We start from the raw sequence: 16163 nt of genomic DNA on the forward strand, positions 1-16163 counted from the left end.
CTCGTGACATGTTGCAATGTACTTCTTCCGTTTTCTTTTAAATGCAATACTTTTTTTTTTTTTTGAAAGAGTTAATCAGAATAGACAAATGAGTAACTTTATCATTTGATCGTGTTTGGAGAAAAGCTGAAAGCTCATTGTGTTTGCTGATTTTCACTAGCTGATTGTATTACCTTATTTGACTAACTTTTTTTATTAGTTTATTGTAGAAAAGTGTTTGGTAAATAGCTGATTGATTAAAGCTGGTTGATTATATGAAATGACTAATAAGCTAATTGTAAGGTAGGTAATTCATATAAGATTTTTAATTAAATGGGGTTATAAGTGTCATTTCACCATAAAAATTGAATAAGGTAATTGAAAAAGCTCCTAGAAGGAGCTTTTTGAAGAAAAAATAATAATTTAGTGGAATAAACTCTTTAAATAAGCTTCCCACCAAACACCTTGAATTAACTTATTTAATAGTCAATAAGCTAATGTTGGTCAAATAAGCTAATGTTGGTGAAATAAGTTAATTTTGCTCAAATAAGCTAGTTACCGAGCACAAATAACTTGAAAATCGAGATTAAAGAAGGGTTAGATACTACGGGTTTGTTCACCTTATTTCAGGCATAATAAGCTCAAATAAATTTAGTCCAAGAAAAATAAGTTATGATAAGGGTTATCCAAGTTCAAATATGAAAAAAGAATTTTTTTTTTTTTATGAGGTCTAATAAGTTAAGTGAAAATCAAGTGAATGAAACACACTTTTGTTCAAAAAAAAGTGAATGGAACACACCTTATATACATTTTAATATTGAATTAATATAACTTAAAATAATAAGTTCTCAGTAAATGAGCTTCACTAGTATGAATTCAAATGTATAAAAAAAAACCAAGTGAACATAACACCCCCATAGTCCACGGGTGTTGTATTTGATGTCAATAAATGCAACACACCGAAATTGGTGTTATTGGACGTAATTTTGTTTTTTCAATCACCTAAAAAGCTAAAACTACGTGTCATAATTGTTAAATATATATCTTGTAAATATATATCTATGTATATCTTATACTTAGTCAAAGGTTACTTAATTAGCTCCTTGTATTTAGGCTAGTATCACGCCTAATGAAAGGCAGTAGCTTGTATATATGCTGACCTCCATATTGTGAATGATCAAGGAAAATATTCCCAAATTCTATCATGGTATCAGACGCATAGGGTTTAATCTTCTCGCTTCCGCTTGCCCTTTGCATCAATCTCTGCCCACCGTCCTGTTCTCCATCTCTTTCTTCTCCGTTCTGTTCCTGCCATTCTCTATGGCGGAAAACAAATCCACCTTTCACCCTGCTTTCATCGTCAACAATATCCAAACATGTATCCCTATTGTTCTTGAAATGGAGAACGTCTCTTACTCTACATGGGCAGAACTTTTCAAGATTCACGCAAGAAAACATAAGGTCCTCGATCATATCATCCCTCCTTCTATGATGCTCTTATTAAAAATAAGACGTGGGAGTTGGTGCCCCGTCCTCCTGATGTGAATGTAATTCGGTCTATGTGGATTTTTACTCACAAAGTCAAATCTAACGGTGTGTTTGAGAGGCATAAAGCCCGACTTGTAGGTGATGGTAAAACTCAACAGGTGGGCATCGATTGTGGGGAGACTTTTCCCGTGGTGAAGCCGGCTACAATCCGGACTGTTCTCAGCTTATCTCTCTCAAAGGCATGGCCAATACATCAATTGGATGTCAAAAATGCCTTTCTTCACGGTGAGTTACAGGAAACTGTCTATATGCATCAACCCTTGGGTTACAGGGATCGTGACCATCCTGATTGTGTTTGCCGTTTGGATAAGTCCTTGTATGGGCTTAAGTAGGCCCCCCGAGCATGGTATAAGCGATTTTCAGATTATGTTTTGTCTCTTGGGTTTACTAACAACACAATGGATAATTCATTGTTCATTTATCGTAAGGGGTCTAATATGGCATACATTCTATTATATGTTGATGATATAATTCTCACTGCTTCTTCTGATGCTCTCCGTTGCACTTTTGTGAACCATCTTAGCTCTGAGTTTGCTATGAAGGATCTCGGCCCTCTGAATTATTTTTTGGGTATTGCTGTGACCCGGAATAAAAATGTTATGTTCTTATCTCAACGGAAATATGCCGAGGAGATAATTGAACGAGCAGGGATGTCTTCTTGTAAACCTTCTGCTACTCCGGTTGATACAAAGCCTAAGGTTAGTGCTACTTCTAGTACTACATTTGATGATCACACTCTTTATCGGAGTCTTGCAGGGGCTCTCCAGTACCTTACTTTTACTAGGCCGGATATCTCGTATGTTGTTCAGCAAGTGTGTTTGCATATGCATGATCCCAGGGTAGACCATATGTCTGCTCTAAAACGGATTATTCGGTACATTAAGGGTACATTGGATTATGGTCTACATTTATACCCATCTTCTTTCTCTACTCTGGTGTCATACACGAATGCAGATTGGGGTGGGTGCCCTGACACTCGACGGTCTACTTCGGGTTATTGTGTTTTTTTGGGTGATAATTTGGTGTCGTGGTCGTCGAAGCGACAACCCACATTGTCAAAATCTAGCTCCGAAGCAGAGTATCGTGGGGTGGCTAATGTTGTATCCGAATCCTGTTGGCTTCGAAATCTTTTATTAGAGCTACATTGTCCGATTAAAAAGGCTACTCTTGTTTATTGCGACAATGTCAGTGCTATTTATTTATCAGGGAATCCGGTACAACATCAACGGACGAAACATATTGAGATGGATATTCATTTTTTCAGGAAGAAAGTTGCTCGGGGAGAAGTTCGTGTGCTTCATGTGCCTTCTAGACATCAAATTGCAGATATTTTTACTAAGGGCCTTCCACGAGTTTTGTTTAATGATTTTAGGGACAGTCTCAACGTCCGTTGCTCTCCCGCTTCGACTGTGGGGGTGTGTTAAATATATATCTTGTAAATATATTTCTATGTATATCTTATACTTAGTCAAAGGTTGCTTAATTAGCTCCTTGTATTTAGGCTAGTATCACGCCTAATGAAAGGCAGTAGCTTGTATATATGCTGACCTCCATATTGTGAATGATCAAGGAAAATATTCCCAAATTCTATCAATAATAAGTGTAAAAACTAATTTGAGATGGAAGGAGTATCTAATTTAACCCGATTATCACTCACGAGCCATGACTAGTTTTGCTTCTGTATTTAGACAATTACACATCAGATTTGGTTCATTTTTTTTTTCAAAGAAAGCATGTCAAACTTCTACTCTAGACAAAATTTTCACTAAAATGTTTTTTGGTGTCAACAAAACAGCAAAAGGGCATACCCATTGACAGAACAAGAAGCACAAGTATATTTATCTGTATGAGAGTTTATCTTCCAATCAAAGATTCCAGGAGAAATGGTGAAGCTAGAAACATCATTCTAGCAACTAACTTGGTCTAATGGTCTTCCAAGGGAAAAAGAAATCAGCAAATCATCAAACGTCGAGCCATTGCTAATATTTTCCAAGGGTTAACAAAGAAGGTTAAATGAAGGCATGTCTTCAATGCCTAATACTTCATCCATCAGAAGTTCCTTCTCTAATTGTGCTCTCGTTAACTTAAGGACATCCTGCAACACATCATAAGAAAATCAGTATGTAGTGTGAGAGATTGAGAGGGGTAGCAACGTGGAAAAAAAGATGGTATGTCTCCTTACGTTGAACTCCATGTACGTAGCATTCTTCTCTAGCCATTGCTTATCCATAACCACAAAGGCTACGCTATAAAGCAAATCAAAGGCCCATTCATTTTCTGGATATTACAGCAGAAATTTCTAATTAGGATAAACCATGCCATTGTAATCAATTCTACAAACTCAATGAGACACGGCTCTAAATGGAAATGCTATGCATAGAGTTGGCCAGTGATCAGCTAGTGGGTGTTGAACTGTGACTGATCAACAAAGCAGCCTCTCTGATCCAATTTAGGTAGAACAGATTCATTAGAATATAAAATATCTAAATTGAGACATGCTATCCGTTATGATTCCTTATGAACCAAGTTGTTGGGATGACCTGCTGCTTAATCAGATCACCGGTCAACACAAGAGTCACGGAATAACTAAAGAAGAGAATTAATAGAGTTGTCCGAGGTGAAAAAAATCAGTTACCTGATAACATCTGCAAGAAAACAGCTCTAACAAAAGATCTCCCTTTCACTGTATTAAGAGAATGATGTAAGTAGTTAAAAACGTAAGATGAACGAAAAATGAGATTTTATCAAACTCAGGAGCAAGTAAAGCACACCAGCTTGGTTAAGGCAACATTAATTTCTAAAACATCAAACCCAAATACGAGGTAACATTAATTTCTACTTACGAGCATCTAGATCAAGCATTTGTATGAGCATAAATGTTATATTTACTCCAGCAACAGCAAAGGGATATTCCCATGTTGCACGTTTTCCATCTTGTTTCTTCACTAAATGCTGGAAAGATGTCTGCAACAACAATATAGATGATGCTGAAATTATATAGAATCAAAATAAGGAGATGAGCAGTCGGCAAAGTGGCAAAACAAAGCATATACATCTCCTATTAACATTTCTATAACTTATTAAAAATCCAAATTCCGTGTTCCAAAAAATTACTCTCATTTTTCTAAATCATTAAAATGTGAAATGATATATTCGATCTAAACATTTAATAGATATCAGACAAGGATCTTACAGAAAATGTTTTGGCAAAGAACAGCAAGTTCTCCAAAGAGATAAAGCCAGCTCCTCTGCTCAATAGTAAGATAGACAAGATCAAATCACAAAAAAGACGAAAGGGATACATATGAAAGGGCCAGAATAAGGCTGGCAAGTGAGAAACCTGAAATCTGTTGAGGGATCCCTTCCCTGCCATCCCATTTCTTTCCATTGCTCTGATATTAAACCATGGAGCTGTTGATCAGGATATGTAGCATACCACAAAGCCTTAAGAGCTTCCTGTCAATACAATATCATTTATACAGCATAGATAGAAGAACATATTACGAGAATTTAGCAGCAAGTCTCACATTTCACAACTCCATAGGGTCATAAATTGTGAGCTCTCTCATAGCATGATAAGACACAATATTTCTTACCACATAAGTATACTCTATCAATAGGTGTGTACCTGGTGGTCTGACCTTGCCGGATCAAAGTAAATCTTCATGCGATGCTTTAACCTATTAAGTCTTTGTTCCTGTTCCAAGAAAGAGCATAATCTCAACAGTCAACACCAATTTAAAGCAGAGCCTTGGTGAGCAGTTGGTAAATCCATGTCTAGCACTCTAGCATCTTGCAAAAATAACAAAGACTATCATAATATGCAAGGTACTACCAACCCCCTTCCACCTCCCTCGGACCAAAAAACAATAAATATAGGATAATAGAAAGAAGCTTCATACTCCCTCCGCCCCTTAATACAATGCCTCTTTCTCTTTATTATGTGAGGAATAAATGCTCAAAAGAGGCATTGTATTAAGGGACGGAGGGAGTACTTAGAAACAACAAACTTTTCAGAAAAATCTTGGAAAATCTGCCATGTACAAGCCTAAATAATATGCAAGATATGCTTGCCATTTTGTCAAACATATAACAGAATGGATGAATGGAGCTGATATCAACCTAATAATGTATGAAATATCTTCCCTGCCTCAGCCCAATTTTCATTTTATTTAAGAAAATCCTGCCCAATCTGCCGTATTCTTCTATGCAGTACAGATTTTACCTGCAAGGGTGTCAAGGTAATGCAAATACGTTCATAGACCCCCTTCCTCTTGAAGCAGTAACAGGTAAGGCCTTTACCTATCCATGTTGTTGTTCCGCAAGTTACATCATCTGCCCAAGAGAAGTACAACTTTACATCTTGAATTGTTTACAGCAGAATAAACACCTCTGATTAATATGCAGAGCTAATAATTTAACGAACTTTTAAATTTCAAAAACACTGTTCAAAATGTCATGTAATTTAAAGGGTCAAACTTAAGTTTTTTTACCAAATAGTTTCTTAAACCAACATTGAAAAGAAAAGTAGCACATATACATACTTGAAGTTGAGTGTGGTGGATTTCAGAATATCACACAAAGTATACACAGATATTATGTTTTATTATGCCTCAAATCCTAGGATTGAAATAGCATAGAGAAACCTTACAAGCAAATAAAAATGCAGTGCTAACCACAAAAAATCGAATGTTCATCATCACATATATTGCTATTGTGAAGCTACCAAACCAATAAAATGCCATCTCTATTAAACCATTGTTTTTTCATGCAACTTTTGCTTTATCACAGAGAGAAACAAATAAAACTCATGTGATTCCGTAGTCCATCCAAATAACAGCATACTTCTGATTTATATAACAAATGATCTCCACATTCACAGTTGATACAAAAGGGAAAATTGTGAAATCCTTCTTTCAAATCATGATTCCTATGGTAGTATGGTTTAGGGTGAAGATGAGCAAAACCACAAAGATAAATGCGCATATATAGTGACATGTCAGGAAAACTACATAAGAGCACTAGTTCATAACTAGATCGAGTTCCTAAATCATGCTTTAGTTATAGTGGTAGTGAAGGCGAAATCAGCAAATCAACAACCCACGCCAAAGTCATGCCATCATCACCAAGTTCGCCTTATTGAACTCACAAATGATTAAGGTATTAATCATGACATTCATGAGTACTCAAAACATGTTTCAAAAATCTTAATCAGCTCCTACAACTTCAAACACCAAATTTGATATAAGTGGACTTAATCTCCCAAAGTTACTACCACGTCACCTAATACGGATTTACCGATTGAACAACCACCCACTCAAATTCAACCAAGTATGCATTCCTAAGGTGACTACCAATTTAATTGAATTTACATATCTCATTTGGTTAATAGCAACAAATGTGGTACAAATCCAATAGCAATTATGCAAAATAAGGATTAAAATGCAATAAAAATGCATAACTCCTACATGAACTAGATTGATTAATCTCACAATATGATATATTGATATTGAGTGAATTCTTGTAAAAATACAATCCACTGTACTCCATAATACACAATGCCAATGCCAAGATTGCCAACCAAGCATTAAAAAACTAGCATTTCTTGCAAAATTCAACTTCTTATCTGCATCAGATTCCTCAAATTTCATACTTTAAACAACATTTTAAGTCTTTACAATGTAATACCAAATTCCATTAAAATATAATTATAATAACGGAATACAAACACCATCAAATCAACCATTGATCCTCAAATTCAAAAAAACTGCCTCATTTCACACCCAACAAAAAAACCCATCAATTACAAGATGATTAAAATTGAAAGATGAGAAATTTCCAAGAAATACCCCAGAAAAAAGAGTCATTTTTTAAATGCATTTACATTATAGAGTCAAACATAGAAGAGCAAGAAAGAAAACAATGAAATTTTAAGAGAGAGTGAGAATAGTACGAGAATTGACATTGCAGGGATTTCTATGATTGTTTCTTTGAGCGCCCATTGATTGTAATTCCAAGTAACTGAAACTCTTCAGTCGTCACTCTCTTGAGTGTCAATGAATAAATTGGTTCAATAATTTTGGTCGTCGTTTTATTAACCGGTCTAACTTCTTGATGGTTTTGTTTCATTAATACGAGTACTAAACGGAGGACTGATTATAGACTGCTGCTAAGCGATTTAAAGTAGGTCGGGTTGACTTGTACGGGATTTTAGTGTTAGCAAATCGCCTACAATAATATTTTACGATTATGAGTAATATAGATTTGTAAAAGATCATAATCATTCAATTATGTTGTAAGAAAGTATTAACTATAAGAAACACTTGATGTGTGATTTATGCGCTAGTTTTCGTTTACATTTTCATAATCTCCACTAGATTTGACCATATTTTTGAAAGAAAATAATATTACTAAATATTATTTAATACGTGCTTCTATCATTAATTCTTAAACATATACCAATTCGTTATAATATGAAATACTTATTATATATTGCTAAAGAGTTGTGTGTATGAGGATCATAATTTTAAATAAGCGAAACTAAATTACACATTTTTAGCACAAAACAAAACAAAACACTTTTCCCCTATCTATTTAATCACTTACTTCGTACTATCTAAAAACGGAGGGAGTACTTCGTAAATGACTTGGGCATGTCAGTTACTTACATACATAGTACTTGGTATTAAATAATGATTTGAGCAAGTGAGCAAGTTGATCCAAAACAACCACCACCCACCCAAAATGTATGGTATGCCAAAAACAATACAAGACTTATTATTTAATTGAAACTTGAGCTAATCCATTCAAGATTTGAAGTCAACTAAAAAGACAACAATGTGCAAGACAAATATTTAGCAGGAATCAGTGTCCCTCCAAATCAGACAAAAAGTCTAACAACACAGTTAGGGTGACATCTTAACCATTGGATTCTTATTATGCCCCATATTACCAATTTGTATATTTTTAAATTAACCGTCTTAGTTAATTAATTACTCGTAGATGTCATAGTAGATAGAGAAAAAAAAAAAAGTTAAATACTCCATCCGCTTCATAATAATTAACACATTTGGCTTCTTTTTTTTTTTTTTTTTTTTATTTTGACCTCTTTTTTTTATTATTTTGCTATTAATAAAATATTAATAATTAAGTTGTTAGATTTATCTTGATAAATGTACCACACGTATAAAAGAATATCAACTGCTTATTGCTTCTCCAACTTTGAGGAGTTTCAGCAACACTTCATGACAGTTCTTGTAGTGAAAATACTCCTTTAATCTTATTACTTAGACTACTCGGTCCTTATTATTTACCCTTTCTTCTTCATGAACATGGTCAAACTTTACTGGGATAACTAGATACAAGATGCTATATTTGTGTACTTAGAGAGTTAGAGCAGCAATTGCCGCTCCTCATGATCAACCCATCCATGTTGGCCTTAATTAGTCCCTATATTCGAAACATTCGGAGGCCTCACAGGTTAGGTGGCATAGTTATAAGGCTAGTACAGCCTCATGCCATAGATTAGTTACTCGCGTATACTAAGTTTATTACAGCTGATATCTGCTCTTACAGACACGCATATAGGCATCAGAGGGTGTTGTTTAACTCGTACTTAAGCATCAGACCTAGTGGATCAGGTCATATATTGGCCCCCTTCACCTACCTGCAAACCGCGTAACCGTATATACATGAGCAAATTATCGGATGAAATCAACAGTATTAGTTCAACATCACAAGGCACAGTCAGTTGATGGCTCTGAAACAACAAAATCTTTGTGCAGATAAATTCCAACTGTTGGTTTCAGACTTTTAGAATTGAACCTTAAATGCTTTTCTAATGTCTGCAGGAAACTTATTCTCTTTGATCACATTTTGTGTTCATCCTAACACATAAGTACATACAGACTCAATGTACTTTTAAAGACTTGTAGAAAATAAACTCATCACTATAACACTCAGATATCAGAAAATCTGATTTATATAATCAACACAGAAAGAAAGTGTTTACCAAATCACTCCTAGCTAATTCTTTCTCCTGCAGAGAGTAACGCCGTCTCCAATTGATATGAGGGCAAATTCAACTCGAGGGTCACTTGCAAGAAAGCTATTCAATTCCTTCGTATCCCTGCGAACACTTTGTCTAAAAGACTTGTTTTCCTGATCACCATCTTCGAAAAACTCAACATCCTCAGAATATGCAACGGAACCAAACCAAAGGGTGTTGTCATAGGCAATGGCTCCTCCAACTTTGACAAGTTTCAACAACACTTCATGGTAGTTCTTGTAGTTTTTCTTATCAGCATCCACAAATGCGAAATCAAATGTCCCTTCTTTACCCTGCATATATATTTAGATACATCTTTGAATTTGTTCACATTCTTAAATTATTTAAAATAAGATGAAATGATTTCCGATTCTAAAAATGGGATCATACATTGTTTAGGAGATCATTCAAGATTTGCACAGCAGTTCCTTCAACAAAATCAATCTTATGCTCAACTCCTGCCTTCTTAATAAAGGGTAATCCAACCTCATAGGCTTCTCTGTTTACGTCAATGGCTATAACCTGCAACAATGATGCTTATATATGATAGAGTATAAAAACATATTCTTGGGTCTCAACTATCAGTTTAAGCTTTTGGTTGAGTTGGTCCTTAAACATGGTATCAAAGCCAGCGTGACACAAAGGTCACGGGTTCGAATCTCATCCGCCCCTCCTTCAAAGTGGAATTAATTCGCACCAGGTATGGGTGGGCTTGTGTTGCATCCACATTTCAAGCCCAAATGGCCTTTCATGTGAGGGGGAGTGATAGAGTATAAAAACATATTCTTGAGGCCCAGGAATATGTTTTTAGATAATGTTTTTATACTCTATCAATATATTCACATCAATTAGTTCTTAGCTGGAAGGAAATTATATCACCAAAATGACATACCTTGCCATCATCAGGGAGAGCAAGGGCAGTGGAAAGAAGCGAGTAGCCAGTAAAAACACCGATCTCCAATGTCCTTTTGGCATTCATAAGTTTTAACATGATTGATAGAAGTTGTGCTTCATCAGCAGGAACGTTCATTGTGTACCTAGAATACAGAGAAACTATGCACCCTTAAATTTTAACATAAATTTTAACATGATTGATAGAAGTTGTGCTTATACATGTTAGATTAAAGATGATAAAAGCTAGGTGAAAGAGCGAGTCAGCTAAGAGAAGCATGAATCTCCAATAGCTTGAAGTTAGTATATGTTATTGATGTAACCATTTCATACAATTGAGGAACCACACTCGATGTTATAACAAGAAGAATCACAAAGAGAACTTCTAAAACATAATAAGGTTCAGATTGATATACTAAGCAAGTAGGCAATCCCTAAGCATCAATCAACAAGACTCAAAATGATGGAAAATGTCAGCAATAAGTGTATATCAACAAGACTCAAAATGATATACGAATTTAATTTGCTCTTATTATACCCAATTCCAACCCTTTTTCTCTTTAAGCACTTCTCATATACATAAGCCATTTGATCTAATTCATAAGATTGTTGCGAACTTACATAATGTGACTACTCAAAGGAAAATTTCTAAGTATTCTAACCATTGTTGATAATTATTACACAAGGGTTACATGAACCTATTTGCTTCATTACAACAATGCAAGTATCCTCAATTCTTCCCCTTTATAAACTCTCTTAATTCATCATGAAACTTAGGAACCATGTATATCTACTTCTTTCAATTTAATCTATGGTCTCAGACCCACGAGGAAATCCCATTTTGTCATTATGATCGTTTATTAATGGCATTATTTTTTGTAAATTTGACAACAACAAATCTCAATCAGCATGACATTTTTGTAAATAAATCGACATTTGTAGAATCACATTAGATAAGCGTTTTTTTTATTATTATTATCGTGATGATAAACTTGTATTTTCTGAACTTCAGTTTACTCCCAAACCAATCATATTTGTCGACAAAAGTCAACAAAATATACACCAACCAACTAACCAAGGCCTTTACCCAAAGGAGCATAACATAACATATGAAATATGATCAGACTAGACGTGGCAGCAAAATTAAAACCTTGACAAATTGAATTAAATTCATCAATTAAAAAACATTCTTTTTTACTTGAAGCAAAATTAAATTTCAGATTCATCCACAACTACTTGACACTATATAAGCGTTACTACTCTTTTCTGTTCTGTTGTTCCTGTTGTGGTACAAAAGATTCCAAATACGAACAACAAAAAAGAATGGAGAAAGTATATCATATCGAGTTTTGACTTTTGAGGAGAGGTAAAAGAAAATGCAGTACATACAAATGAGGATATTTTTCAACAGTAGCATGTCGAATTTCCTTGAGTTGTTCATGCTCATTTGGGTATGCACTGGTTTCCAATATATACTGCAATAAAAAAAAGTCACATTTTCCTGAAAAATTATTATATTCCCATCGATTAATATAAATAAAACAAAAAAAATAAATAAGAATTGGCAAACCTGAAGAAGTTCTGGGCTATGAAGGATGTTTTTGGGCTTATCGATTGAGTGATTTGAATCCATGAAAACCTTGCTGCGTTTGCAACTTAATTGTTGCTGGATTTTTTTTGGGTAATTAATATTGAGGTTGGGTTAATTAGCTAACTCGGAAACTTATGAGATTAAAAAACCAATTATTTTCGTGTTATTGAAGCTTAGAAATTGACTCGGAGTATATAAAATTATAAATCCCGAGTTGTTTTGGTGCTATATTTTTATATGGAATAAACTACTTGTGTAAAAGTACTCCGCACCTAGTCTAGTAATTTGCGGAATATCATTCAGAATTTTAAATTAGTTACAGGTGGGATAAGATGGCCGTATGGGTGGTGACTCATAGTCATGACAAGCCCAAACCCAAAATAATGAGTTTTTAAGTATTTTGTTAGCCCAATATAACATGTTATTAGGGTTTGTTCTCATTGGCTGAACTCAGCAGAACTGAACTGAGCTGAATCGAGTAGAACTGAATTGAAATGAATATTTTATAAGAGAAGGAAATTAGGAGCTGAACTGAATTGAATTTCAACGTATGAGAACATACCCTTAGATCTGATAAAATTGATCCTTGTCTGATATAAATCAAAATATTTTATCCAAATTCGCCTTGAAATCATTTGACTTAGTTCGAAACAATAGAAAAGAGAATGATTTCTCACAATATTGTTAGCTAAAATAAATTTCTTAATTGCGTTAGTGTAAAAAAAAAAATCCTATAGTATTATCCATGTAGGATTGAATCATGTCTATTTTTTTACACTTCGTAATAGCTTAAACGACATTAGGTCTCTTTTCATAGTTATTAATTGACAAGTTCACAAATCACAACCCTTTATAATCGATCCTACGTGAACAACATTTGAGAAATTTGTTTTATAATCGATGCAAAATGGGAATTAATTTTCATTTCAACAATATTAAGGAAACTCGTTTATAAAAAAGGGAAGATAATTGAATACTAAAAAAAAACAATTTTACTGATTGTACATTTGTAACGTACATAGTAACATGGGGATATTCAGTCCTTTATTAGTACAATAACATTGATCAATGAACACAACATTGCAATAGAAAGTAAAGTATGTTTCAATATTAGTACTTGCGCCTGCAAAGCGTAACACCATCACCAATCGAAAGAAGGCTCGACTCAATTCTAGGGTCACTTGCAAGAAAGCTATTCAATTTTTTGATGGCTTCATGTCCATGTTTTTTAATGTATCCCATAATAGGGTCACTCTTGAATTTTTCATCATCGTCGGCCAAGGCGACCGAGCCAAACCAAAGAGTGTTGTCGAAGGCGATCACTCCTCCGACCTTAACAAGCTTAAGCAATGGCTCATGGTAGTTGATGTAGTTTTCCTTATCCGCATCAACAAATGCAAAATCAAAGGTCCCTTCCTTGCCCTGCATTTTTCATACTCAACTTTGTTATAAATTTATTAACAATAGTATTATTTGTCACGTAATTTAAAAAAATCAAGTTAGATTGGGCCTGTATCACAAAATGTTTGTTAAAAGTTAATTTGGGCCGTTTGACATTTGTGTTTTTAGAAAGTCAATTGGGCATAATTATTCTTTCTTATGATTCTTTTACTATATTTTAGGCTACAAATTGATACATTGGCCGGTTAGTCCCTCTGTTTTTGCAATTTTGAATATTTTATACTTCTTTCATTTCTATTTAGTTGACGCGTTTGATTTAGACACATATATTAAGGGGAGAAGAGAGAATGAAAAAAAAGGTGGGGTAGCATGTAAATGCAAGGTAAAAAAGTTACCCAAAAAGAAAACGTGTCAACAAAAAAAAATCCTAAAAAGGTTTACGTGTCAACTAAAAAGAAACGGAGGTTGTATCTCACAAATAATGCCCAAAGTTGCAAAAAAACATGAAACGGAAGTAGTACAATACTTAACTATTACTTGTATTATTACTACCTCTAGTTTGTATTATATACTTACAATTATACAATAAAATGGTCCAAGTGTAATATATAAATAGAGTAAAATAATATTATAGCGTACCTTGCTTATTAAATCATTTAAAAATGGCATGGCATTTCCTTCAACAAACTCAATTTTATGCTCAACTCCTGCCTTTTTAATGGCTGGTAATCCAACCTTGTATGCTTCCATGTCCGGGTCAACTGCTATAACCTGTAATTAAAATTACAAAATCAACTATTTTGAACTAAAATAATAAAATCAATTATATATAGTATTCAATTATGGAGTAGGCGATATTAATATAAGGAAAAAAGTATTTTTAACATTTTTTTTAAGAGAGCGATCAGTAATGAAAATCGATTACAGGATCAACTGAAATCGAGAGGGAAACTCTAACCACTAATATGATAAGGAATGAAAATGAAACTAACATGTTCGATTACAATTTTCTTGTAACAATTAATGTAAAGTCTATTAGATGATTAAAAACTTACTTTGCCATCTTCAGGAAGAGCGAGTGCAGTAGTAAGAAGTGAATAGCCAGTAAAAACACCAATTTCTAAGGTATTTTTGGCATTCATGAGCTTCAATAACATTGATAGGAATTGTGCTTCATCTGCCGATGCATTCATAATGCTCCTGAAAACGTACCATACCCAACGTAACAACTATTAGTTAGTCCCTCAATTTATTTTTATTTGTTTAATGAATATCACATTTTACTAATGTGAAAGCTTGAAAATTGCAAATTGTCATGTGTATGGTATTAAATACTAGTATAAGTGAACTGAATGAAACATTAATTTTAACATAAAACACATGCAAAATGCTAGTGATGGTGTACATTAGAAGATCCTTAGCTAGCAAAACTTAATTGCTTATTTCGATTTATTATTTCTGATGCATTAGAAGTTTCCATTGCAAGGAGGGTCGTCTCCTTTTGTAAGAGAATAGACTTTTCAATTATTACCACATGTAAGTGTCCCACATTGGTTGAAGAAGAGAGAGTTAATCACTTTATAAGGCTAAGGGGCTACTCTACTCGTATTTAACACCTTTCTAATGTTTTTACTTATCTTTGTGCACGATGCCTATATGACTCAATAATTGAGTTACAATTTTTTCCCTCGTATAATGAAAAAATTTACATGTGTGGGTGTGTGTTATAAGAGACAATTAAAAGTGATGAAGTGAAAAAAAATGGGTGCTTTATGAATGCGAAAAAAAATGTAAAGTTAATTTGGAGATATAGAGAAAGATTACATGTGTTTGTATTTCTCCAAAGTGGCATCTCTAATTTCCTTCAATTGTTCATGTTCATTAGGGTACGCACTTGTTTCCAATATGTACTGTCAAAAAAACAAATCAAACCCCAAATTATACATACATCAATGCAATAATATCAAATTTTCATAATTTATTTTTGTTTTTCAAGCTGTAAATTAAAATGCAAATAATAAACGATATAATAACAGAAATATCTCATTTACTTGTAGTAACTAACCTTTTCAAGAGCTGGGCTGTTAAGAATGGTGAACTCCTTGATTTTCTTCAAATCCATTGCTTAATTGGTTGGTTTAATTATGTGTATTTTTCTTAATTAATTAAGGATTAAAGGGAAGCAAAGGATATGTTTTAACAATGGTTTGATTTTCTTTGAGGCATGAAGCTATATTTATATAAACAGCCCAATAGATATTTATATTCCAAGAAATTCTGACAACGATTTATGATAGTATATAATGTTTTCGAATATAATACAAGCCACCATCAAAGACCATTGCTTAATTGGATGAGTAGTAGTAAAAGTTTGACAATTCTAAACACCAACCATATAATATGCCATACATTCATGTTTTTTTGAAATTGGACTTTTATATATCTTTATTTATAATAACAAACGAATTTCAAATTTGTGCTATGTTATTATTATGTCCATACATGGTCAAAGCGGTTGAAATGATTATTTTAAATAATACTCTGTACGATATATTAGGTTGAAAATTATGGTGTACATTATAAGTCCATTAATAATTATTGAACATGACACAGGCAATAATTATTGGGAAAATACAAGATAATCTGCCAGATAAATGAATTTTTGTTAATCTGATGACATTTTTGTAAATATATTATAAAAAGCAG

At 33.7% G+C, this 16163-nt stretch overlaps 4 protein-coding genes across 5 annotated transcripts; 1 reads left to right on the forward strand and 3 right to left on the reverse strand.

Moving 5' to 3' along the window:
* The first annotated feature begins 1964 nt into the window (after positions 1–1964).
* On the forward strand, positions 1965–2951 carry LOC110712465 (uncharacterized mitochondrial protein AtMg00810-like). Its single transcript, XM_021890931.1, has one exon. The coding sequence runs from the start codon at positions 1965–1967 to the stop codon at positions 2949–2951; it is 987 nt and encodes a 328-aa protein (XP_021746623.1).
* A 203-nt stretch (positions 2952–3154) lies between these two features.
* Positions 3155–8604, reverse strand: LOC110712563 (ELMO domain-containing protein B-like). The gene is made up of 9 exons (XM_021891031.1): positions 7481–8604; positions 5753–5862; positions 5156–5224; positions 4868–4983; positions 4721–4775; positions 4371–4491; positions 4163–4210; positions 3710–3804; positions 3155–3622 (listed from the first exon to the last, which is right to left on the reverse strand). The coding sequence occupies exons 1-9, from the start codon at positions 7527–7529 to the stop codon at positions 3524–3526; spliced, it is 762 nt and encodes a 253-aa protein (XP_021746723.1). The 5' UTR covers positions 7530–8604; the 3' UTR covers positions 3155–3523.
* A 202-nt stretch (positions 8605–8806) lies between these two features.
* On the reverse strand, positions 8807–12321 carry LOC110712373 (flavonoid 3',5'-methyltransferase-like). 2 transcript variants are annotated; one of them, XM_021890829.1, is made up of 6 exons: positions 12036–12321; positions 11855–11940; positions 10467–10611; positions 9965–10096; positions 9539–9867; positions 8807–9193 (listed from the first exon to the last, which is right to left on the reverse strand). In XM_021890829.1, exons 1-5 carry the CDS (start codon positions 12096–12098, stop codon positions 9553–9555), a joined length of 741 nt encoding a protein of 246 aa, XP_021746521.1. In that variant the 5' UTR covers positions 12099–12321; the 3' UTR covers positions 8807–9193; positions 9539–9552. The 2 variants fall into 2 exon arrangements, with proteins under 2 accessions (XP_021746521.1, XP_021746520.1); XM_021890828.1 differs by lacking the exon at positions 8807–9193 and having other exon boundaries at positions 9307–9867.
* Positions 12322–13025: 704 nt separating this feature from the next.
* On the reverse strand, positions 13026–15687 carry LOC110712374 (flavonoid 3',5'-methyltransferase-like). The gene is made up of 5 exons (XM_021890830.1): positions 15523–15687; positions 15282–15367; positions 14513–14657; positions 14097–14228; positions 13026–13478 (listed from the first exon to the last, which is right to left on the reverse strand). The coding sequence occupies exons 1-5, from the start codon at positions 15577–15579 to the stop codon at positions 13167–13169; spliced, it is 732 nt and encodes a 243-aa protein (XP_021746522.1). The 5' UTR covers positions 15580–15687; the 3' UTR covers positions 13026–13166.
* Between the last annotated feature and the right edge of the window lie 476 nt (positions 15688–16163).

This window comes from Chenopodium quinoa, unplaced genomic scaffold (assembly GCF_001683475.1).
Source record: "Chenopodium quinoa cultivar QQ74 unplaced genomic scaffold, ASM168347v1, whole genome shotgun sequence".
In the NCBI taxonomy this organism is placed as follows: domain Eukaryota; kingdom Viridiplantae; phylum Streptophyta; class Magnoliopsida; order Caryophyllales; family Amaranthaceae; genus Chenopodium; species Chenopodium quinoa.

Excerpts from the sequence above, each read along its gene's own strand:
- LOC110712465 (XM_021890931.1), top strand. The coding sequence starts at position 1,965 with ATGGCATACATTCTATTATATGTTGATGATATAATTCTCACTGCTTCT.
- LOC110712563 (XM_021891031.1), bottom strand. The coding sequence starts at position 7,529 with ATGGGCGCTCAAAGAAACAATCATAGAAATCCCTGCAATGTCAATTCT. Across the intron at positions 5,863-7,480 it reads TCCCTGCAATGTCAATTCTC|ATGATGTAACTTGCGGAACA; the intron begins GTACTATTCTCA and ends TCTCTTGGGCAG. Across the intron at positions 4,984-5,155 it reads CGGCAAGGTCAGACCACCAG|GAAGCTCTTAAGGCTTTGTG; the intron begins GTACACACCTAT and ends TTGTATTGACAG.
- LOC110712373 (XM_021890829.1), bottom strand. The coding sequence starts at position 12,098 with ATGGATTCAAATCACTCAATCGATAAGCCCAAAAACATCCTTCATAGC. Across the intron at positions 11,941-12,035 it reads ATAGCCCAGAACTTCTTCAG|TATATATTGGAAACCAGTGC; the intron begins GTTTGCCAATTC and ends TTTTTATTGCAG. Across the intron at positions 9,868-9,964 it reads TGAATGATCTCCTAAACAAT|GGTAAAGAAGGGACATTTGA; the intron begins GTATGATCCCAT and ends ATATATATGCAG.
- LOC110712374 (XM_021890830.1), bottom strand. The coding sequence starts at position 15,579 with ATGGATTTGAAGAAAATCAAGGAGTTCACCATTCTTAACAGCCCAGCT. Across the intron at positions 14,229-14,512 it reads CTCTTCCTGAAGATGGCAAA|GTTATAGCAGTTGACCCGGA; the intron begins GTAAGTTTTTAA and ends TTTTAATTACAG. Across the intron at positions 13,479-14,096 it reads TAAATGATTTAATAAGCAAG|GGCAAGGAAGGGACCTTTGA; the intron begins GTACGCTATAAT and ends TGAAAAATGCAG.